The following is a 23,048-nucleotide window of genomic DNA, read 5'->3' as shown; positions in this document are numbered from 1 at the left end:
CCTCAGGGATCTCAGGAGGGATAAATGGGATTCCAGCAGGCTTCTAAAAATCAACCCAGGCATCCGGATGGGTCAGGTTTTGGGGTATCAGCCCACTGACACCCCATGCCCAACCCTATATGAGCCACTGGAGAATCCCCCCTCCCCCCACCACCCCCCCCGCACCTCAGGAATGCCGGGGGTGACAACCAAGGTCCCACCAGACCTCCAATACCCCCCCTCACCCCCCCCAAATCTACACCATAAACATCCCAAAATAGGAACGGGTGCCATCCACTGCCCGCACCAGCTCGGGTGCCTGCACCTGGGTGAAAACCTCATCCCCCGTTTCGAGGCGCACGAGTCCCCCCAAAAAGCTGTTCCGGGCCCAGGGGACCTGGTGGGCTTGGGGACAATAAACCACCTTATTCACCAGGAGGTCGAGGACACCGGGGTAACGGGGCGTTCGCTTGTGGATGCCGTGGAGGGTGGCGGCACGCGCCGGGCACCCAGGAGCACCCAGCTGCACCTTGGCGTAGACGAAGTAGAGACCGGGCTGACGGCAAACGAGGGAGCCGCCGCGGTAGCCCAGACCTCGGATGAAGGCCCACGATTTGCCGGGTTCCCACCGAAGGGACCCGTTGGGTTGGGATGAGACGTCGGCGCCGGCTGCGGGGAGGAAGACGAGGGCTCAGGGGGGCTGAGCACCCCCAAACCTTCCAGCACCCACCTATCTATAGGGGCACCCACCCAGGCATCTGGGGTGCTGACCCCCCCCAAACCTTCCAGCACCCACCTATCTATAGGGGCACACAGGCATCTGGGGTGCTGACCCCCCCAAACCTTCCAGCACCCACCTATCTATAGGGGCACACAGGCATCTGGGGTGCTGACCCCCCCAAACCTTCCAGCACCCACCTATCTATAGGGGCACACAGGCATCTGGGGTGCTGACCCCCCCAAACCTTCCAGCACCCACCTATCTATAGGGGCACACAGGCATCTGGGGTGCTGACCCCCCCAAACCTTCCAGCACCCACCTATCTATAGGGGCACACAGGCATCTGGGGTGCTGACCCCCCCCAAACCTTCCAGCACCCACCTATCTATAGGGGCACACAGGCATCTGGGGTGCTGACCCCCCCAAACCTTCCAGCACCCACCTATCTATAGGGGCACACAGGCATCTGGGGTGCTGACCCCCCCAAACCTTCCAGCACCCACCTATCTATAGGGGCACACAGGCATCTGGGGTGCTGACCCCCCCAAACCTTCCAGCACCCACCTATCTATAGGGGCACACAGGCATCTGGGTCCCCAACCCCCCCAGTGAAACTCCCCCGCCAGAGCGACCCAGGCATCCTGGCTCCCCACCCACCCCACCCATCGGAAACTTCCAGCACCCCCCCACATTTTTCCACCCCCACGGAGGGACCCAGGCGTCTAGGCCACCCACTCCCACCCGCCGGTTGGGGACCTGGGTGTCCGGGTCCCCCCCTCTCCCCCCCCCACCTTACCTATCAGATGAGCTGCTGGCTTCTTAGTTGGGGGGCGATCTGCAAAGGGAACCCAAGATGAGGTCCGGTGTCCCCAAAGTGGTGGCACCCATGTCCCCAGGGTGGTTGCCACCCATGTCCTCAGGGTGGTGGCAACCCATGTCCCCAAGGTGGTGGTACCCACATCCTCAGAGTGGGGGGGGGGCCCATGGCCCTGGGGTGGTGGCACCCATGGTCCCAGGATGGTGGCATTCATGTCCCCAGGGTGGTGGCACCCATGTCCTCAAGGCAATGGCACCCACATCCCCAGGGTGGTGGCACCCGTGTACCCCAGGACCCAGTTTTGGGGACCCACCTTGCTGCACCTTCTCCGACAGCGGCCGGTCCCCACTCGCCTGCGGACACCCACATGGGTCAGGGGACACATGGGGACACGAGGGCACCAAGGGGACATGAGGACACTCACACCGGGATACACGGGGGCAGAAGAGGGGACACCGGCACACACAAGGGGACACACAGGGACACACACACACACATGTGCACCGCCACGGCCCCCTCCCACGCACACATGGTGTCACCCACTGCCACACGCACACGCGTGTCCCTCCAGCCATGTCTTGCCCACAGACGAGGTGTCCCCACACTGTCCCCATCCCCATCGTCCCCGTGTCTCCCTGTATCACGGTGTCCTCGTGTCCCCATGTCCCCCACATGTCCCTGTATCCCTGTATATGCCCATGACCCCCACGTCCCCCCATATCCCCTATGTCCCCCATGTCCCCAACATCCCCCATGTCCCCCTATGTCCCTATATCCCCCCACATGTCCCCATGTCCCCAACATCCCCCATGTCCCCCGACGTCCCCCGCATGCCCCTGTGTCCCTGTATATGCCCATAACCCCCATGTCCCCCCATATTCCCTATGTCCCCCATGTCCCCAGGTCCCCAACATCCCCCATGTCCCCCTATGTCCCCCACCCCCCCAGATCCCCCCATGTCCCCAAGATCCCCCATGTCCCCCGCAAGCCCCTGTGTCCCTGTATGTCCCCAATATCCCCCATGTCCCCAACATGCCCCATGTCCCCCTATGCCCCTATATCCCCCCACGTCCCTGTGTCCCCATACGCCCCATGTCCTCCCCCCACTCCCACATCCCCCAAGCCCCCCCACATGCGCGTGTGTGTCCCCCCCCCCCCATGTCCCTTCTCACCTGCAGCCGCGCTGTCACCCTCTGCAGCTCCCCCCGGACCCCCGCCAGCACCCAGCCCTGCACCGCCACCGCCACCAGTGCCAGGGCCACCAGTGTCCCCAGTACCCAGCGTCCCCAAGCCCCCCCCCGGACTCGCCGCCGCCACGCCGGGACGGGGGGGGTGGCAGCACCCGTGGGTGCCCTGGGGGGGGGTAACGGTGGCCAGGGCCCCGCCAGGGCGAAGACGCCGTCCCCCATGGGCCACCCCCGGTGTGTCACCCGCCGTGTCACCCGCCGTCCTGGGGACCTGCACCCGCTTTATGGGACCCGGAGGAAACGGGGCCCACGTCACCCGTCGGTGTCACCACCCCGGGGTGGCTCCCCCTGTCATGGGGACACGGCGGGGGGGGGACGGACGGGACATGGCCACGTGGCATCACCCACCCTCCCGGTGCCACCGCTGTCCTAAAGGGTCCTTGTCCCCTCCACCGCAGTGTCCCCACGGTGTCACCCCCTTTGTGTCCCCGGGGGGGGTCTCTGTCCCCCGTCCCGTCATCCCCCCCATGTCCCCAACGCTGTGCCCCCCCTGTGGTGTCCCCTGCACTTTCCCCATGGGGACCACAGAGGTGCCACCACATCACCCCACTTTCGGGGACATCGGTGACCCCATGGGTGTCACCGGGACTGGGGATGTCCTGAGGGTCACCGGTGTCCCCAGGGCTACTGGGGGGGGGGGGTGCGTGTGTCCCCATCCCCAGGGACTACTGCAGCTGGGGACATCAGGGACCCCACTGTCACCCTGTCCCCACGGTGGCCCTGGGATGCTGGGGACAATTTGGGGATGCTCTGGAGGGACAAGCTGAGGACAGCCTGGGGAAAGCTGGGGACAGCTTGGGGACACTCCCAGCTGTCACGTGTCCCCACGGCGAGGCCGATGCGGAAAGCGGCAGGACATGGGGTGACACGGGGTGGGGGGGGTGACGCTCTCCGCCACGCACACATGGGCTCCCGGCCACCCCCCCACACACACCTTGTCCCCAGCAGTGGGGACACCATGGAGCCCAGGGGGACGCACGCTTGGCTGATTGCCACGCTGGTAGACGCTTGTGTGCGTGTTCACACGCGCGTGCAACACATTTGCACCACGCACAGGCCGGCTCACGCATGCTTGTGCCGTTGCACGCGGGCATCAGGCACGCGCGTGCTTGCGCACACATGGACAAGCCTGTCGTGCGCGCACACGCTTGTGTCACGCACGCTCACGCTTGTGCACATGCTCTTGGGCTATTGCACGCTTGCACCATGCACGAACACACTTGTGCACGTGCACACACACACTCCTGCTAGCGCGCAAACGCGTGCTAACGCACGCTTGCGGCATGCACGCACACTTGTGCCGTCGCACGCTTGCACCACGCGTGCGTGCACATGTGCTCGTGCTACCAGCGCTGTGCGCACACACTTGTGCGAGCGCTCATGCTCCCCTGCTACACGCCTGTGCACGCGCGTTTGCAGCCGCAGGGAGGCATGCAGCCCCGCTTAGGCGTGCGCCCACACATTTGCACCCACGTGTGCGCCCACGTGCGCGCCCCACGCGTGTGCACCACCATGCCCGGGGCTGCTCCGGCTGCGGACGCCAGATAAGTCACCGGAAAACGCCGCCCGTGCGAGGCCTTGCTGGGAAGGCAGGAAACCACTGGCTGCGGCACCCTGCCTACCACGACCGGGTGCTGGCCTTGGGTGCTGAGCACCAGGTGCCCAGCAGCACCCTGCACCGAATGCCACGCAGCAGCGTGCAGCACCGTGCACCGAACACCAAGCTGCACCGTGCACCAAACGCCACGCAGCACCGCACACCACGAGGCGTGCCGCACCGTGCACCGAGGGTTGCGCAGCACCGTGCAACGAGCGGCGCGCAGCACCGTGCACTGACGACTGAGCACCAAGAGGTGTCCGGCGCTGCGCGCCGAGAGCCATGCACCAAGTGTCGTGCAGCGCCGAGGGCTGCGCGCTGAGCAGCACCGTGCACCGAGCAGCACCACGCGGCGAGGCCGCGCGCCGAGTTTCCTGCAGCACCCTGCAGCGAGGTTCAGGCCGTGGGAACCGTGCAGCACCGTGCACCAAGGACTACGCACCAAGCAACACCATCCAGTGCCGAGGGGCATGCAACGCCGGGCACTGCACCACACAGCAAGCGCCGTGGACTGAACCCTGAGGGTCTCATCCAGCCCCCCATACGGCCCCGTACAGTCCCATAGGTGCCCATATGGTCCCAGAGAGGCCTATACGGCCCCACATGGCCTCTTGACCCCACAGTCCCCTATGGAGCTCCCAAGAGTGCGTGGTCACCTATGGAACCCCACAACCACATCATTCCCCATAATCCTGTGGTTCCTTACGTAGTTTTCCCAACCCTGTTGTCCCCTACAGGGTGCCCACAATCTCGTCGTTCCCTACGGAGTCCCCGTCATCCCTCACAGGGTTCCCACAGCCCTGTCATCGCCTATGGAGTCCCCGCATCCCCCACGGTACCTCCAAGACCCTGTTGTCCCCTATGGAGTACCCATGTCCCCCGTAGAGCCCAAACAATCCTGTTGTCCCCTATGAAGTCCCCACGACACCTATGAAGTCTCCACAGCCCCGCTGTCCCCTATGGTGTCCCCACGGCTCTGTCATCCCTTACAGGGTCCTCACACTCGCAGTCTCCATGACACCATCATCCCCTACAGAGTCCCCACAACTCTGTTGTCCCCTACAGAGTCTTCATGACCCCATTGTCCCCTACAGGGTCCCCATGATCCCATCATCCCTTACAGGATCCCCATAGATCTGTCATCCTCTACAGAGTCCCCATGGCCCCTGTGGTGTCCCCAAGACCCTATCATCTCCTATGGAGTCCCTCCAATCCTGTTGTCCCCTACAAAGTCCCCATGGCCCCTATGGTGTCCCCATGACCCCATCATCTCCTATGGAGTCCCCCCCGCCACCCTCTTGTCCCCTACGAAGTCCCTACAACAACTACGAAGGCCTCACCACCCTGGTGTCCTCTATAGTGTCCCCATGACCCATTGTCCCCTACAGTGTCCCCACATCCCCCTGACACCCTCACCATGCAGATCCAGAGCCAGGCTGTCAGAAAGGACTTTTTTAACCCCCCAAAAAAAGAGGGGGCAACAGGAAGCAGCGGGGGGGGGGGGGGGGGCGGGCACCCATGGGTGGGGGGTACGCGCTCAGGATGGACACCCAAACATGGTCATGGCCTCAGCGAACTCAACAAAGTCCTGGCAGATGGGTTGCAGGTCGGCCTCCTGGCATGCCGCCTCCGAGGGCCATGCCTCCAGCCACGTGTCCTTGCCGATGAGGTAGGAGAAGCTGGAGACAGCGAGGGGACAGAGGGGACATGGGTCAGAAGGGGGTGGCACCCTGAGGGGGGGGATGACACACAGGGATGGACAATGGGATGCACAACCCTGTACAAGACACCGGATAATCTTGGGCTTGGGGGGGGGGTGCGCGCCTGTGTACTCAGGTGTCAGTGTCACCTTGTCCATGTGTCTCTGTGTCCCCATGTCCCATTTACTCATGTCCCTAATGTCCCATGTCTCGTGTTCCCATGTCCCCACAGATGCAGCCCCATCCGTGTCCCCACACGCGTCCCCATGTCCCTACCGGCTGCCGGTGGCCCACAAGTCGGTTGCCAGCCCCCAGAGCAGGTAGTCCTGGCCGATCTGGAGCCTCAGAGTGTCTCGACACTGCCAGTGGCTCACGAAGGTCCGGTTGCTTCCTGCTGGGTCCTCATCAGTGCCTGTCCCAAGAGAGGACACACAAGTGACAGGTCACCTCCACCCCAACACAACAGGGACACCCACGTCCCGCAGTGGGGACTCACAATCTCCAGGGAGCTGCTGGCATCCTTGGTGGCACCACCCCACTGGTGTCATCAGCCACGGGTGACACCAGTTCCCTTCAGCTCTCCCCAGCACCCTTGGGTGACACCAACCCATTTGGGTGTCCCCAGCACCGTTGGTTGATGCCAACCCACCTGGGGGCCCCCAAGCCACCCTAGTGACACCAACCCACCTGGGTGTCCCTCCCTTTGGCTGTCCCCATCCCTAGGTGACCCCCACCACATCCCTCAGGGTGGCTTTGTCCCCTACCCCTGGGGTGCTCGTACCCATCTTGATGACAGAGAGAATGGTCATGATGTAGTTGTCATGGGTCGGCGACGGCTCCATTGCCATCAGCTTCACTTTGTACACTGGAGAGGGGGATATCACCATGTCACCTCCACCCCTAGACAGCACCCTCACTCCAGGGTGGCCCCTCTGCATGTGGGGGGCCCCTCTGTCCTCCCCCCTTCCTCCTCATGTCCCTCTAAAACCCCATGTCCCACCGTAGTCAACTCCTGGCTCGCAGGCGCGCTTAATGCGTTGGTTGACGGTGATCGGGACGTCTTGCTTGTGCTGTACGAAGCAGTTTTCTGCAGGGACACGGGGACACGGCCATGACAAGGTCTATTGTGGTAGCGGCATGTCCAATCATGGCAGGGACATGTCTCCATCACAGTTGTGACACAGCTCATCTTGTCAATGACATGTCCCATCACAGCCATGACACGTCCCATCATGGCCATGACACGTCCCATCACGGCAATCATGGGTCCCATCACGGCCATGATGGGTCCCATCATGGTAGGAGTGTTGACCCAGTCTGTCCCCATGTCCCTGTGTCCCCATGTCACCTTCGGCGCAGCGGCACACGTCCCCGTAGCAGATCTTGCTCAGTTGCCCGCTGTTCTTGTCCGGATGGTAGAAACGGGTACAGCGGTCATCTGCAGGGACACAGGGACATGAGGGGGACACAAGGTTGGGGGCGGACACAAGGGGAAAGGACCAGTGGGAGACATGGGGACAGAGCGGTGACATGTGGAGGGAGAGGGTCAGCAGGGGATGCAAGGGGACCTAGGGGGACATGGGGACACAAGCATGGGGAGAAGATCAGCAGGGACATGGTAGGACAAAGGGACAGGAGGGGACACAGAGGGAGGACACAGGTAAGACTTTGTGGAAGCAGGAGGGGCACAGAGGAGAGTGCGGGGGTGGAGGGGACCTGAGGGTGACACAAGGGGACACGGGGCGCACCGATCTTGTAGTAGCTGTAGACAGTGACGGCCGCGGGCTGGATCAAGCCCACCTGGAATCGTTGGTGGGCCCTGAAGGAGAAACACTCCTCGGCCTTGTGTGAGATCTGCGCACGGGGACACAGGGACATGGGGATGGCAGTCAGCCAGGCTGGGAGTCAGCTTCCCAACCCCCAGCCTGGCCCTGGCCCCGGCCATGTCCCCATGCTGTCCCTATCCATGACCTGGACCCGTCTCTGTCCTTGTCCCCAACCCTGGGACCCTTTTCCTGTCCCCAACTCTGCCCCCATCCATGTCCCCAACTTCATTCCCATCTCTGTCCCTGTTCCAGTCCCTATCCATGTCCCCAACCCCACCTGCATCCCCACCCGTGTCCCAGTCCTGTTCCCACCCATGTCCCCAGCTTCATCCTCATCCCCGTTCCCATCCTGTCCCTGCCCATGTCCCCAACTCCATCCTCTGCCCATTGTTGTCCCTCTCCCTGTTCCATCCCTGTCCCATCATGTCCCCATCCCTGTCCCATCTTGTCCCTGTCCTATCATGTCCCCATCCCTGCTCCATCTTGTCCCTGTCCCCATGCCCCCCACGTCCCCACCTTGTCGAGGTAGATGACGAGGTTGCTGCGGTCCGACTGTGCTTGGTCAATCTCAAACTTGGAGATGTACCTGTCCACCCCATCTGTGAGCTGGGGACAGGGACACGATGACACTGGGCATGCAGGACACATGGGGACATGCGGGGGGACACAACCGCATCAGGATACAGGGATGTACGGGCACACAGGGACACGGTGATGCTGGCCACATGGGACATGCAGGGACACATGGCCGTGGCAGGATGCAGGGGACTTGCAGAGATTTGGGGACACAGGGGGACACGGGGATGCAGGGACAGTGACACCAGGGGACATGGGGACACACAGCCATGGAGGGAAAGGCAGGGACACAGGGATGCAGTGGCACAGGGGAATACGGGGACACAGTGACACGTAGGGATGTGGGGACACAAGGACATGGGGGGACACATGGGGGTTAGGGAGATGTGGAGACACGGTGAGACACGATGGCACAAAGATGCAAGGTCCTGTGTCTCTGCCAGGTCCCGCCATGTGTCCCCATGTCCCCGCACTCACCCTCTTCAGGTCCTGGAGGTCAGGTGAGAAGCCTGTGAGCATGGTGACATCAAGAATGGACATGGTGGCATCCACGTTGTCCAGGTACCTGTGGGGACAGGGCTGAGGCCACCCGCCTGTCCCCAACTGCCTTATTGTCCCCAGCATCCCCATCCCTGATGTCCCTGTTCCCAAGGATCCCTCTGTGACAAGGTGGGGCTGAGCCCTGTTTGTCCCCAGCATCCCCATCCTTTTCCCTGATGTCTCTGTCCCCAGTATCCCCATTCCTCTTCCTATCTCCAATGTCCCCGATGTCCCCAATGTCCCCAGCCTGTCCTACCTGGTGCAGATGGTGATCTTGATGGAGCGGAGGACGCCATCCTGTTCCTTGCCTGTGGGGGGACATGGGGACAATGAGGGGACACTGGAGGCATCGAAGGGGACATGGGGTGCCATGGAGGCTACTCATCGAGGACATGGGGAGGGATACAGATGGACATAGTAAGGACATGGGGGGGACATGTGGGGGACTCACCTCTGTTCACATCCTCCACCTGCACCTGCAGGTCAAAATTGTCACACTTGTTGTCCTTGTCGGGGACCTTGGCATTGTAGATGGTCACCACTGTCATTGTCCCCTTGCCTGTGCCCTCAGCTTTCACCGTGAAGTCCTCGTTGAACTTGGTCTGCAAGAAGAGGGGACGCTGGGGAGGGACAGGGACATCCCCTGGGAGGGACACGGAAGGAATGGAGCATCCTGGGCCATGGAGGCATGTGGGAACATGGAGGGGTGTAGAAGGGACAGGGACATCCCAGGACAAGGTGGGGACAAGAGCACTGCAAGACAGAAAGGGGACAGGGACATTGAAGGATATGGAGGGCACAAGGAAATCAGAGGGCATGGAGGGACATGAAGGGGACAGGGACATTCCGGGTCACAGCAAGGGAGGGGACAAGATCAGCCTGGGACATGGAAGGACATGGCAGGGACTTCCCAAGCCTTGGAAGGACGCAGAGGGGACAGGACGTGGAGGGAACATGGAAGGGACAGGGACACCTGAGGCCATAGCAAGGGGACAAGATTGTCCTGGGACATGAAGAGACACAGAAGGGACAGGGACATCCCGTGGACAGCAAAAGCAGGGTGAGCAGTGCTGCATCCCCATCATCCTGATGGTGACAGTGACAACAGGGACCACGGTGCCGGTACCTCAGCGGAACGTGCCACCAGGGCGTTGCGGTTCTCGATGCGGTAGGTGATGGCGCTGGCACGGCGCGGCAGCAGCACCGACACATCGAGGTTGAGGTCGAGCTGCCGCGGAGTTGCCACTTCATAGTAGGCCAACGCTTGGAATACCAGGATGGTGGCCTGCAGGGACATCTGTGTCACCAGGGCTTGGGGACACCATCTGGAGCATCCCCAAAGTCCCCTGGGTGGCCCTGAGCCCAGGGTGACCCCAAGTCCTGGGGCCACCTGATATCACCTAGAACATACCCTTGGGGGTCTTATGGAGCAGAGGTGTCCCACAGGGACAGGATGTGTCCCTGAGGGTCCCCAGCATCTGGAGGTGTCCCCAGGGACTAGAGTGTCCCCCAGGGACAGACCTTTTGGGTTTTACAAAGCCCTTTAGATCCTGTGGCACCAGGGGTGTTCCCCAAAGACATGCCATGTTCCAAGGGCCCTGAGGTGACCCCCAAGCCCTGAGGGGTCCCATGGGACCAGAGGTGTCCCCCAGGAGATGTGCCATGTCCCTGGAGTCCCCAGGGCCACACGGTGACCCCTCGACCCCCAACAGAGCCCCCAACCCCTATCTCCCTGTCCCCCTTCCCCATGGCAGAAGGTGCCAGGACCGCACCTATGGGTGCCAGGGGGGTCCGTAGCCCACCTGAGTGGATCCGTAGCCACCACCGAAGTAGTTCTGCTGGGCAAGCCAGCGGGCCACCGGCCCTGTCAGCTCCGGCTTCTCCATTTGCAGCAAGGCCAACAACGCGTAGGATGTCCCCTCAATGTTGTAGGTACGGGCGTTGCGTTCCTCCCAGCGTTTGCCCTCTGGGGTGACATGGGTCCCTCAGCACCCTCTAGGGATGATTTCTCCCCCCATCAGGTAACCCATAATTACCTCCCCCACCCCCCAGTTTTGTCCCCCCCTGGTGAGACGTCACCTTTGGAAAACTTCATGAGAACTTTCTCGCTTTTGAGTTTCCCTGTCAGGGCCAAGGCATAGGAGGTCAGCGCCACCGTGTAGGGTCGGGTCAGCCACTGGTACCTCCGGGCAAGGTATTCGGCGGCTTTGGTGATGCTCCCATCCAAGCTCTGGGTAGAAAGGATGGTAAGTTTGGATTCTCAGGTGGCTGCTATAAAGGTAGGGCACCTCGTCTTGAAGCACTGTCCTTCTACATGATGGGTGCCAGTTGTACCCCCTCTCCCCATGTGGGGTTGAGGACTGGGCCACTCACATTGACGTGGTCCTTGCAGACCTCCCGGGACTCTTGCAGCGCAATGAGTGCAAAGGCTGTCAGTGACACCTCGGGCTCAGCACCCTGGTAGCCACCCTGCATAACAAAATGGAGGGGAAAAAAACCTCAGGATCGTGGTTTTCACAGCAAGCTCTGTCCACCCAAGATAGTCCTTTCCCCACAGCTCATTCCAAAAGAGCCAACAGGGCCTTGGCCATCAGCAGGGACAGAGTTTGGATCCCCCCATACCACCATCTCCTTATGGATGACAGGAGCGTCTTCTTGGAAAATCCCATCCGGCTTCTGCTTCTCCAGGATGAGCCATTTCACGGCACCACAAATCACCTCGGGGTCAATGTCTACCAGCTTGATGGCCATGGCAAAGACTTTGGCCACGTAGGCTGTCAACCTGGGGACAGGAAGACCTTAGCGTCATGTCCAACCCTGTCACCCAGACCCACATGGTGGTGGCAATGTGACCCTCACCAGGTGCTTGATGGGCGGTCCTTGAAGGCGGCATAGGAGTTGTCAGGTTTCCGGAAAGCAAGTTGTTGGGTGTAACCTGGTGAGGAGATGGTGGTTGGCCAACACAAGGAGCACCCAGCCAAGCTGAGATAGCTTCAGGCCACCAACCCGCTCCGCAGCACATTCCAGTGCAAACCAGTAGCTCTAGAAATCTGCAAACTGGTAGCACCCAACCCTTGTCTTCTTCAAAGGTGCAAGTTGCTTCCGCACCTTGGATGATGGTGACATTTTTCCCCCCCCAAGAGAGGAAACTGGGGGATGCTCCCACCCTTTGGGGGATGCTCCTACCCTTTCTAATCAAGTCAATGGCCTCAGTGCGGCGCTGAACACCAAGGCTTTCCCACTGCAACGTGCTGTCCAGGTAGTGGGTGGCAATGACAGTGGGCGTCAACCCGATCATGTTCTGCTCCCCGCAGCCCGAAGGCGTCACGATGAGGTGCTTCAGTTTGTCCCCGTCGATGGCTTTCTCCACCATGATGGACACAGGGTTGCCTGGACCAGAAGAATGGTAGACGTCAAGCCAGGAGTGTCCCACCTCCACCCAGCTTGTCCCCAGGTGTGTCCCTTCCCCTGCTCTCACCTTGGATGCTGACTTTGGTCTCCGACTCAGTGTTGGGGACAATGTCAGAGAGGTTTCCTGCCTTCACCTTCTCTTCCTGTACACCATCTGCAGGGTCGAGAGGCCAGGATGGAGATGGGTGACCCCAAATCCTTCACGTCCCCCTCCACCCTGAGGTGACCCAGCCCTGCCCCACACATGCAGCAGAATGTCCCTTGTCCCTCAGGATGCTCCAGAGCCATATCAGGATGTCCCTCCTCCCTTGAGATGCCCCAGCTCCATAGTAGGATGTCCTTTGTCCCCAAGGATGCCCCAGTCCTACCCTTGCTGGTCCATCCTTTATCCCCCAAGATGTCCCAGACCCACAGTGGGATTTCCCTTGTCCCCTGAGATGCCCCAGATCCTTCCCTCAGTGGGACATCTCCGTGGGGCTGAGACATCCCCAAGACCAGCCAGGGCCACTCACTGATTCCCTTCGTCTTCGGGTCCAGTTCAACTATCTTCACTGTCTTCTCCAACCTCATCCCTTCGGGCTGCAGAGGTGAGAGTCCAATGCTAAAGGTTGGGCTGGTTTTGGACCTCCCTTCCCAGCCTTTCTGGGTTGTCCAGGGAACCAGCACCCCCAGATCATGGGACAAACTGGGAGAACCCCAGGAGACCCCACCTGCGAATCTTGGGGAGAGGATCCTTCACCCCTGGGTACTAACACCAGGATGAAAGTGGAGACAGGGATGTCACAGGGTTACCATGCTGGTGACATCTCAGGGAGGGAGGTGGCACCACGTGGTAGAGACGCCATAAGCAGCGGTGGCCACTCACCACAACTTTGAGCTTCTTCTTGACACCATCAGCCACGAACTTGCCCCGAACGGCTGCCTTCACCTCAACGTCATGCAGCCCCAGCTGCAAGGGCACGATGACGAAGGGCACGGCCCACGATGACTGGGCTTTCAGGCGGACGATCTGCTGGTAGCGCATCTTGGAGGTGGAGGCGCTGCACAGGGCTGGGTTGTGCATTAGCTCCACGCGCACCTGCAGGGCACAGAGACGTTGGCCATGGGGTTCAGGTGGCCACAGAACCCCCCAAAAGCCCGGGCGTGGGTCCCCTGCCAACCGTGATTTCGTCCGTCCAGTAGTTGTAGAGGATGGCACGGATCTCCACCTGCTCGTTCCTCACCACGGAGTAGGGCAGGCGCAGGTCGATGAAGAACTCCTTCATCACCGTGATCTCATAGGGGTCAGCCACGCACAGACCTGCGGGGTGACCCCCAGGGACACTAGGTTCAGGCTTAGGGGCTTGCTGGGCCCCTCATGTCCCAGGGACACCCCCAAGGCTTTCTGAGATCCTTCAAGTCCCATGGAGTCCTCCCAAGGCTTAGGAGATCCCTCAAGTCCCAAGGACTGCCACCAAGCTTTGGGGGATTTCCCCAAAGTTTGGGACATCTGTCCAGTGGTATGCACCCCTCTAAGATTTTGGAGATCCCTCAAACCCCAAGGAAACCCACCAGGCTTTAGGGGACTCTTCAAGTCCCAGGGACCACCCCCAAGGTATGGGGGATTCCTTGGATCCCCAGGGACACCTTCCTAGTCTGTCACGTACCCTTGGTCTGTGAGAGGCTGATGGCCAGGACCTCCCACGTGGTGATGGAGTCCTTCAGGTACACAGGCAGAGTCTTCGTGGAGATTCTGGAGAGCACGGGAACGACCAAGAGGTCAGAGCCGGCCCGAGGCCAGGCTAGGGAGGTATAACTAGCCACCAAGCTGGAGCACCAGGGGCATAGCTGGTCCCCAAGCTAGACCAGGGTGTTGTAGATGGCCCCTGAGCTGGACCAGGGTGTCACAGCTGGTCCTGATGCAGCACCAGGGGTCAAAGTGGCCCTGGTCTAGACTTGGGGGGGACCATAGCTGGTCTCCAGCCCAGGCAAGGCAGTGTTCAGGGCTGGACAGGGAGGACGTAATGATTCTCATGTTGAGCCATGGGGTGGAGGGGTAGTGGGACAAGGGCACAGGGCTCACCCCAGCTCATTGGGCTGCTCCGTCAGCGGCTCCACCTGCCACAGCCAGCTCTCCGGGAAGAGGCTCCGTGAAGTGATGTCCTCGTCAGACAAGAAGCTATCGTCCGCCTCGCCTGGGGGTGGCAGCATCCCTCTTGACCATGGCCTCAGGGCCCCAGCCCCTGGGCGGAGCCGCTATCACCCCAGCATCACCCTTGTTTTGGCCAAGCATCATCTAGGCATCACCCAACTCTCACCCAAAATTCATCCAAGTATTGCCCATGGATAGTGCAAGCAACGCCCAAGGTTCACCTGACCTTCGCTTAAGCTTCAATTAAGCTTCGCCCAAGCACCAACCCCACCACCACCCCACCATCGCCCAGCACTTGCTTCGAGCCAGCTCGAGGTGGAGCTCGCGCTGCTTCTGGTCACGGATGCCCTTGATGTAGTTGCAGCAGTCGAGGAAGGCCCGGATGCAGGCTTCTCCATCCTGGATGTAGTTGGTTCGCTGCTCACAGCTGTGACCCATGGGGTTTTCCTTCATGCCATCTTCACAACACTTGCGCAGCATCTTGTCCGTATACTCAGCCACTGCCAGCACCGAAGCACACGACTGGCACCCAGTCCCAAAGCCCCCAGCCTGAGGGCTGTCAGGGACACGGGACACTCTGGTGTCCTTTGGGATATGGGATGCTGTGGTATCACCAGGGGCATGGGACAATCTGATGTCCCTCAGGGACACGGGACACTGGTATTGATTGGGACATGGGATGCTCTGGTGTCCCTCAGGGACATGGGACACCAATATTGAATGGGACATGGGATGCTCTGGTGTCCCTTGAGGACATAGGACACTCTGGTGTCCCTCGGGGACATGGGATGCTCTGGTGTCCCTCGAGGACATGGGACACCAATATTGAATGGGACATGGGATGCTCTGGTGTCCCTCAGGGACATGGGACACCAATATTGAATGGGACATGGGATGCTCTGGTGTCCCTTGGGGACATGGGACACCAGTACTGAATGGGACATGGGATGCTCTGGTGTCCCTTGGGGACATGGGACACCAGTATTGAATGGGACATGGGATGCTCTGGTGTCCCTTGGGGACATGGGACACTTTGGCATCTTCAGGGACATGGGACAATCTGGTGTCCCCAGGGGCACAGGACATTCCGGTGTTCTTGGGGACATGGGACAATCCCAGTGCCACCTACTCTTGGTGCCTTTGTACTCGATGAGCTGCAGGGAGCGGCGCTTGCGTTTCGCAGGCTGGGAACACTGGACCTCTAGGGACAGCAAGGACACAGCTCAGGACCCCACAGTGTCACAGCCCCAAACCCAGGTGTCACGTCCCCTTGACATCAGTTGTCACATCCCAAAGCTCAGGGGACACATCCCCCATCCCTGAGGTGTCACACTCCCCCATCCTTGAAGTGCCACATCCCCATCCCCAAGGTGTCACCTACCCCATCCCCAAGGTGCCACACCAGGCTGTCCCAGTCCCCAGCGTGTCCCCTACCCGCTCGCTGTGGCGTGGTGATCTTCGTGCTGGTGACCAGGCTGAGGCCAGCGTCAGCAAAGACACCCACGTTGTCCCTCCCACTGCCCGGGGTGCAGCCGATGTCACTCTTCTCCACTGTGTCCCAAACCTGTGGCCAACAGGGGACAGCCATGACAGCCACTGCTGCCACCCGGGGACAGTGGGGATGGGGACCGGGCACCCACCTTGGACTGGGTGAGCTTGTTCTTCTTGCTGAGGACGAAGACGCCCTTGTCCACGGCCACCAACCCCACGTGGGCTTTGTGGTCACCCTCGATGCGCAGCCGCATGGGTGTCCCTGGTTCGTGCACCCGGTTATCAGCCTCCGTTGCTCCCTTCACCACCAGCTGCCGGGCACATGGGGTGGGGGGGGGGGTCATGTCCACGGTATGCCCCCAAAAGTCCTTCACCACACCCCCAGGAGCTGCCCCATAGGGGTACCCCAACCCCACAGGGTGTTGGGAGTCCTCCAGGGGTAGCTGATGGCTGTGTCCACCATGGACCACGTGGACCATCAGTGGGCCACCCAAGACCCCCCGTGAGATGCCCAAGCCCCTCATGGACCATCCAAACCACCTAAGTGACACCCAGTCCCTATCATGGGCCCCCCAAGCCCCTAAAGGACCACCTAAGCCCTTCCAAGCCCCTCAAGTGCCACCTCAAGGGTCATTCAAGCCACCACCGAGGCCCAGCCAATGCCCCCAGGGTCCCCCCCCGACCCCTGGAACAGCGGGGACACACTCACGGTGCCCATGCAAGTGTCCTTGACATCAACCCAGATGGAGTCGGCAACAATCTCATTGGGCAACACGAAGTAGTAGGCCACGATGCGGAAGGAGGGGATGAGCTCAGCTGTCACTGGCAATGACATGGTGACCAGGCTCTGGCCCGCCTCGTGCCGCTGTCGCCCCACGTGGACAATGCGTCCCTTGCTCATGATCTGTGGCAGGCAAGGAAAGGCAGGGTTGGCGGGCATCTGGACACCTAGGTCCACAAGATGGGGGGCAGTTGGTTGGCAGAGGCCAAGGACGCTCACCAGGTAGGTGAAGTGCGAGACGGAGTCACGGGCAGCATTGTTGTTGCTCTTGAGGTGGAAGTTCACAGCAAGGTTGTCACCAGGCTGCAGCTCAGTGGCCCCCACTGCCAGGTGGAGGTAGTTGCCAGAATTACCCTGGCTGCGGTAAGCTTCGGCAGTCATCTGCCGCGAGGCCTGGCGGTCGGGAGGCAGCCCCGGCTGATTCGTCCGCACCTGCAACACAGGGGACACAGTGGCATTTGGTCAACAAGGAGAGGCGTGGACCTGGGCAGGGGTCAGCATGGAGGTCTTGGCCACTGCAGAAGTCTTGGCTGTCCTGGTCTCCCTGACCCCTCGTGCCCTGGTCCTCGGACAATGGTGATCATCTCCTTGGTCAACCCGATCATCTCTGCTACCCTGGATGTCTTGGCCACTCTGGTCAACTCAACCACCTTGGTCTCCCTGGCATTGGCCCTCTTGGCCCTTGGCTACCCTGAATATCTTTGCCACTCCCATCCTCTTGCCCTTGGCCATCCTGGTTCTTGGTCACTGGTGAACCATGCTGACCCTGGCTGCAGGCCACCATGGACAACTTGGCCACTATGGACATCTCTGCCAGTCTCATGACACTGGCCATCCTGGTCCTTGATCACCCTAGACATCTTGGTCAACCCAATTCTGTTGGCCACCATGGTTCCCTGACACCAGTCATCCTGCTCCTTGATCAACGGCGACCAGGATGGTTATGGTCCTTTGTCACTCTGGACATCTTGATCACCACGGCCATCCTGGTCCTTGGTCAGTGGTGACTGGGGTGGGCCTGACCCTTGGCCGCTCTGGACACCACAGCCACCTTGGTTGTCTCCCCAATCCCCAGGTCACTTCACCCACCCCTGTCCCCAGCCACCTTGGCCGCCCCAGTCCCAAGGTCACCCCAGTACCTATCACCACTCACAGTGATGGGGACGGCGTCCCTGTTGGCCGGCATGTTGAGGACCAGCTTGGCTGTGCCATCACGCTGGGTGGAGACAAGACCCTGGAAGCCATCAGCCTTGACGGCGACACGTGCAGCCGGGGACTCATCTGGGTTAGTGACATAGACCTGCAGGGGATGTGGTGTGACGTGAGGACATTACACAGGGACATGGCATGAGGGACATGTCACCTGGTGCCATCCAGGTGACACAGGGACAGACCACGGTCCCCAGGCCCTCTCCAGGTGTCACAGTTATGTGACATGGGGACAGACCTTGGTCCCCAAGTCTCCTCCACCCACAAACTTCCAGGCTTGCCCCATCCCCATCACGATGCTGGGGACCCTGGTACCATGGGGGTCCTGGGCCAATGCTACCGCCGTCCCCATCCCCGTCCCCAGATGCCATTACCGTCAGATCGAAGGGCATCCCTGGCTTGAAGTACTTGGGGGTGTGGGTGAAGTGGATGGTGTACGGAGATGTCACGATGCGGATGCCACTGCGCTGTGCCTCCACCATGTCACTGCCTGCAGTGGCCATAAGAATGGCCATGTCACCCGGCACCAGCGTCCAGTCCCCCCCAGGGACAGCCCTGTCTGACCTTGGGTGGCCCCACGTGTCCCCATCCTTGCAGTCCCCAACCCCATGTCTCCCCATCCTTTGCTGTCCCCAACCCCAGATGTGCCCAGCCCCATGTGTCACTGCTGTCCCCACCCCCCTATATCCCCACATGTCCCCAGGTGTCCCCTACCCACCCAAACTGTTGAAAACTGTGACAGTGACATACAGCCCGTGGCCTCAAGCATCCCTGCTGTCCCTACCCCTCCAAGTCCCCTGTGTCCCCTGCGATCCCCCTGCACACCTGACTCCGTGAGTACGGTGACGGAGACGTAGAGTGAATGTCCCACCAGCTCCTGGGGGTTGGCGAATCGCTGCCGCAGCATGGCCATGGACAGCACGGCTTCCCCGTCCCCATCGCTCACCTGTGGCATGGAGTTAGTGGGACAGGGGACAGCCACGGGGACCAGGATGGGGACAGGAATGGGAATGGGGACAGGGGATGGCAGAGCTCAGTATGAGACAGGGATGAGGATTGGGATGACAGACTTCAGCAAGGGACATAGCTCAACGGGGGACTGGAATAGGGACAAGGGATGGGGACAGGGACAAGGACAGGGTCACCTTGACACGCTGCAGGGACTGGGGGATGCTCCTCTTCTCGTCGTCCACCATAACACCGAAGAGGACGAAGGCTGTCCCCTGCAGGCGCTTCCCATACAGGTACCTGTGGACAAGCCACCACTGTCACCATCAAACCCTGTCCTCGTGTCCCCATCACATCCACATCACTGTCACCCCACGTCCCCACATCCTCTTGTCATGCAACACTGTCACCCCATTGCCCCATGTCCTCATCACCCTGTCCCTCCACACACCCATGTCCCCGTCATCCCACCAAGCCCTGCCACTTCCATCACCATCACCCTGCGTCCTCCTCACCCCCTGTTCTCATCATCCCATTTCCCCACATCCCTATCACCCTCAAACCTGTCACCTTGCACCCGTGCCGCCCCCTCATCCCTGGGGACTTTGCACAGGAGCAGAGCAGGAATGTCACCCCCACCATCGCCCATGGGGGTTTGACCCCCAAAATGAGCAGTTTTGGGGTCCCCATCGCACCTGGCTGTGATGGACACTCGGAAATCCTCCTTCTGGTCAATGTAGAGGAACTTCTCCTCTGGCTCCAGAACCACCTCAAAGCTTGGCAGCACTGTGGGGTGGACACCCAATGGACCCAGGCATCCAGGACAGGCACAAGGGACCCAGGTGCCTGGGGACCCCCACCCCACCTTACCATACTCCTTGACTTCAAATTGGGTGCTGAAGACCTGTTCTGGTGAATCTTCGAATTTGGCCGTTATCGTCCATGTCCCCAGGCTGGAAAAGGCAGGGTACAGGGTGAGGGGACAATCCTGGGGCCACAGATGTCCCTGGGCCACCCTGGGAGGTGGCACCCACCTGACGACCTCAGGCAGGTTGTGGTTGAGGGAGAAGATGCCAGTCTTCATTGGCGAGGACACGGGCACTTGCTTGATGGTGATACCATCAGGTGTCTGAAGGGACATGGAGTGGTTGGGGACAGTGGCATGGGTGGCTATGTCCCCATCTCCCTGTGTGCCCAGTGGGCACCCACCTTGATCTCCACAATCACCGTCTTGGGCAGTGGCTCCATGAGGTGGCCCAGAGCGAAGAAGCGGCAGAGCACTGGGAGGGGACATGGGGGACTAGGTGAGCAGGGATGGTGCAGGGACATCTAGAAATGGGTGCTGGACCCCAAAATGGGTGCTGGATCCCAGTGGAGATGCCAGAGCAATGTCCCCAAATGGGTGCTAGACCCCAGCACCCCAAGATCACACCAGCACCCCCAGGTGCTGTGGAGGTGACCCAACACCCCAAGATGCCACCAAGATCCCAAGGTGCTGTGGGGGACACCCAACATCCCAAGGTGCTACCAGCACCCCAGCATGCCATGTGAGACCCAGCACCCCAAGAACACACCGACGGAGCTAGGGGTGTAGATGGGCTTGTCAGTCTGCAGGAAGATGTAGCCGCTCTGGAGTGACACCAGCAGCACCTTCTCCAGGGTCACCTGGGCCACCTGTGCCGTCACCGAGACAAACTGCTTCCCCATTCTCTGAGGCAGTGCCTTGGCCGACACCTGCAGTGACAGAGGACACCAAGTGGCACCTGCACCACAGGGACCGGGCAGGGGACAGCAGATGGCACCCATGCCCAGGGAAGGGTGCTGAGGATGCCGGGTGACAGTCCCCAGGGACTCCAGGGTGACCATCATCAAAGACCCAGGAGTGACTGTCCTCTAATCATAGGGTGACCATCTCCAAGGACCCTGGGGTGACTGTCCCCAAAGATCCAGAGGTGACGACTCCCATGGACCCACAGGTGACCATCCTCTAGTCACAGGGTGACCATCTCCAAGGACCCCAGGGTCACTGTTCCCAAGGACCTCAGGTGACTGTCCCCAAGGACCTCAGAGCAACCATCCCTAAAGACCCTGTGGTGGCCATCCCCAAAGACTCCATGGTGGCCATCCCCCCCAGGTCCCACCAGCTCTGTGGAGATTCTCCAGCATCTCGTATAGGGTTGAGCCTCATGGGCCATGCTTCACGAGGCAGGAGGGGGCAGTGACCGGTAGGGAGGTGACGGGGGAGGGGGGTGGTGGTGACATACCTTGATGGTGGTGGTGGCCAACATGCCCTCGGCGGGGCTCAGTGACACTCCGACCTTGTAAAGCACGTGGCGCTTGAGGGGAAAGTCCTGCACCATGAGGGTGGCCTCTGTGGCAGTGGTCAACCCCGGTGCCTCCAGCACCACCCGCTCCTCTGTCTCCAGCCGCAGCACCGCTGGTGTCACCATCGTCACGCTGGGGACACCGGCCATCATGGAGAGCTGTTACAGAGCCCCCCCCAGCACCCTGGGGACCTCACAGCACCCAGAACCCCACCCCAATCTGTCCCCACAGCACCCTAGGGACCCCCTGATCTGTCCCTGACAGCACCCAGCACCCTGGGGACCCCACAGCACCCCAGAGACCCCCCCCGATGTGCCCCATGGGCCTGAAGCAACCCCAAATCCTCCGCTGCACCCCAATATCCCCCCCATTGCCCTCCACCACCCACCCCTGGGTGGGGGCTGTCCTGGAAAGGGGGCTCCCATCCGGGGGGGTGCTGGTCAGGGGGGTCCTGGTAGGTTGGGGGTCCCTGGTAGGGGGGTCCCAGTAGGTTAGGGGTTCCTGGCAGGGGGGTCCCAGACACAGGGGTCTTTGTTCTGGGGGTCCTGGATATGGGGAGGCTCAATTTAGGGTGGAGGGTCCTGGCCATGGAGCGGGGGTCCACCACGGGTGTTCCATCTGGGGCAGGGGGTCTTGGTTGGGGAGGGCGTCTCAGCCATTGGGGTCCCAGCCAGGGGGGTCCTATGGGTGGGGATCCCATGGGTGAGGGGATCTCAGGGTGCAGGGATCCCATGGGTGGGGTAGGGGGGTGTCCCAGAAGAGGGGGTCCAATGGGTTGGGGGGGGGGTTCCCATGGGTGCATGGGAGATCCCAGGGTGGATCCCAAGGGGGGGGGTGCAAGAAGAGAGGTCCAATGGGTGATGGGGTCCCATAGGGGATCCTGAGGCTGGGGGGGGTGTCCCATAGGTGGGGGGGGGGGTCCCAGTGACTCACATGTTGGCATAGGTGGGTGCCGCATGCAGCAGCAGGAGGCCGAGGAAGAGGGGCAGCACCGGAGCCCCCATGGCTGTAGCAGGGGATGGAGACAGGGGGGTCCAGGGGGGTCCCTTTATGGTGGCGCCACTGGTTAATGGGTAACCAGCACCCAGACGACTGGGTCCACCCACACCAGCACCCTGGACGCCAGGGTCCACCCCTATACAAAGGGGGGAGGGGGGGCAAACATCTGGGTCCACCTGGGTGGGGGGGTTAGGGAGGGTCTGCCCAGAGCCCTAGGTCCACCCAAGCCAACAGAGTCTGGGACCCATTGAGAGGGGGTCCCCAGACCCCTGGATCCACCTGGGGGGGGGGCTGGGAACCACAAGATGACTGGGTCCACCCACATGGGCATGGGGGAGGGGTTGCCCGGACGCTTGGGTCCTTCCTCATTTCGGGGAAGGCGGCTGGCGGGGGGCCACGGGGAGTTGCGACACCGCGTCGAGGAGGGAGGGACACCAGAGCGGGGGAGGCGACGGGGAATGGGGGGACACCAGGGGAAACCCATGACCTTCCTGGGCTGTGGGGTGGGCAGGACCTGGACACCTGGGTACTTTCCTGGACCCTTGGTAGGACCCAGACTCCTGGGTGCCCGTCCAGGACCCTTGGCAGGACCCAGACATTTGGGTCCCCTTGGCAGGACCCGGACACCCGGGTGCCCCTCCGGGACCCTTGGAAGGACCTGGACACCTGGGTCCCCTCCAGGACCCTTGGCAGGACCTGGACGCCTGGGTGCCCCTCCAGGACCCTTGGCAGGACCCAGACGCCTGGGTG

At 61.3% G+C, this 23,048-nt stretch overlaps 2 protein-coding genes across 2 annotated transcripts; both read right to left on the bottom strand.

Moving 5' to 3' along the window:
- Nucleotides 1-235: 235 nt before the first annotated feature.
- On the bottom strand, nucleotides 236-2,949 carry TNFSF14 (TNF superfamily member 14). The gene is made up of 4 exons (XM_069797551.1): nucleotides 2,690-2,949; nucleotides 1,831-1,870; nucleotides 1,497-1,535; nucleotides 236-648 (listed from the first exon to the last, which is right to left on the bottom strand). The coding sequence occupies exons 1-4, from the start codon at nucleotides 2,924-2,926 to the stop codon at nucleotides 236-238; spliced, it is 729 nt and encodes a 242-aa protein (XP_069653652.1). The 5' UTR covers nucleotides 2,927-2,949.
- A 2,875-nt stretch (nucleotides 2,950-5,824) lies between these two features.
- Nucleotides 5,825-22,352, bottom strand: C3 (complement C3). Its single transcript, XM_069797538.1, has 40 exons — nucleotides 22,233-22,352; nucleotides 21,239-21,431; nucleotides 20,549-20,708; nucleotides 20,184-20,254; nucleotides 20,009-20,103; nucleotides 19,845-19,927; nucleotides 19,670-19,760; nucleotides 19,172-19,274; nucleotides 18,852-18,972; nucleotides 18,401-18,516; nucleotides 17,971-18,117; nucleotides 17,037-17,249; nucleotides 16,746-16,940; nucleotides 16,186-16,347; nucleotides 15,980-16,109; nucleotides 15,675-15,746; nucleotides 14,845-15,045; nucleotides 14,477-14,588; nucleotides 14,061-14,146; nucleotides 13,575-13,714; nucleotides 13,280-13,492; nucleotides 12,927-12,993; nucleotides 12,482-12,568; nucleotides 12,190-12,393; nucleotides 11,863-11,938; nucleotides 11,626-11,785; nucleotides 11,377-11,472; nucleotides 11,083-11,233; nucleotides 10,806-10,969; nucleotides 10,130-10,288; nucleotides 9,455-9,605; nucleotides 9,260-9,311; nucleotides 8,941-9,028; nucleotides 8,404-8,493; nucleotides 7,810-7,915; nucleotides 7,410-7,499; nucleotides 7,062-7,148; nucleotides 6,843-6,926; nucleotides 6,338-6,473; nucleotides 5,825-6,040 (listed from the first exon to the last, which is right to left on the bottom strand). The coding sequence occupies exons 1-40, from the start codon at nucleotides 22,301-22,303 to the stop codon at nucleotides 5,899-5,901; spliced, it is 4,965 nt and encodes a 1,654-aa protein (XP_069653639.1). The 5' UTR covers nucleotides 22,304-22,352; the 3' UTR covers nucleotides 5,825-5,898.
- Nucleotides 22,353-23,048: the final 696 nt, after the last annotated feature.

This window comes from Haliaeetus albicilla, chromosome 11 (genome assembly GCF_947461875.1).
Source record: "Haliaeetus albicilla chromosome 11, bHalAlb1.1, whole genome shotgun sequence".
Taxonomy (NCBI): domain Eukaryota; kingdom Metazoa; phylum Chordata; class Aves; order Accipitriformes; family Accipitridae; genus Haliaeetus; species Haliaeetus albicilla.
This window is presented reverse-complemented; position numbering and strand designations above follow the sequence as displayed.

Excerpts from the sequence above, each read along its gene's own strand:
- TNFSF14 (XM_069797551.1), bottom strand. The coding sequence starts at position 2,926 with ATGGGGGACGGCGTCTTCGCCCTGGCGGGGCCCTGGCCACCGTTACCC. Across the intron at positions 1,536-1,830 it reads GTCGGAGAAGGTGCAGCAAG|ATCGCCCCCCAACTAAGAAG; the intron begins GTGGGTCCCCAA and ends TTCCCTTTGCAG. Across the intron at positions 649-1,496 it reads GCCAGCAGCTCATCTGATAG|CCGGCGCCGACGTCTCATCC; the intron begins GTAAGGTGGGGG and ends TCCTCCCCGCAG.
- C3 (XM_069797538.1), bottom strand. The coding sequence starts at position 22,303 with ATGGGGGCTCCGGTGCTGCCCCTCTTCCTCGGCCTCCTGCTGCTGCAT. Across the intron at positions 18,118-18,400 it reads GGATGCCCTTCGATCTGACG|GTCTATGTCACTAACCCAGA; the intron begins GTAATGGCATCT and ends CATCCCCTGCAG. Across the intron at positions 6,474-6,842 it reads TCTCTCTGTCATCAAGATGG|GCACTGATGAGGACCCAGCA; the intron begins GTACGAGCACCC and ends CTCTTGGGACAG.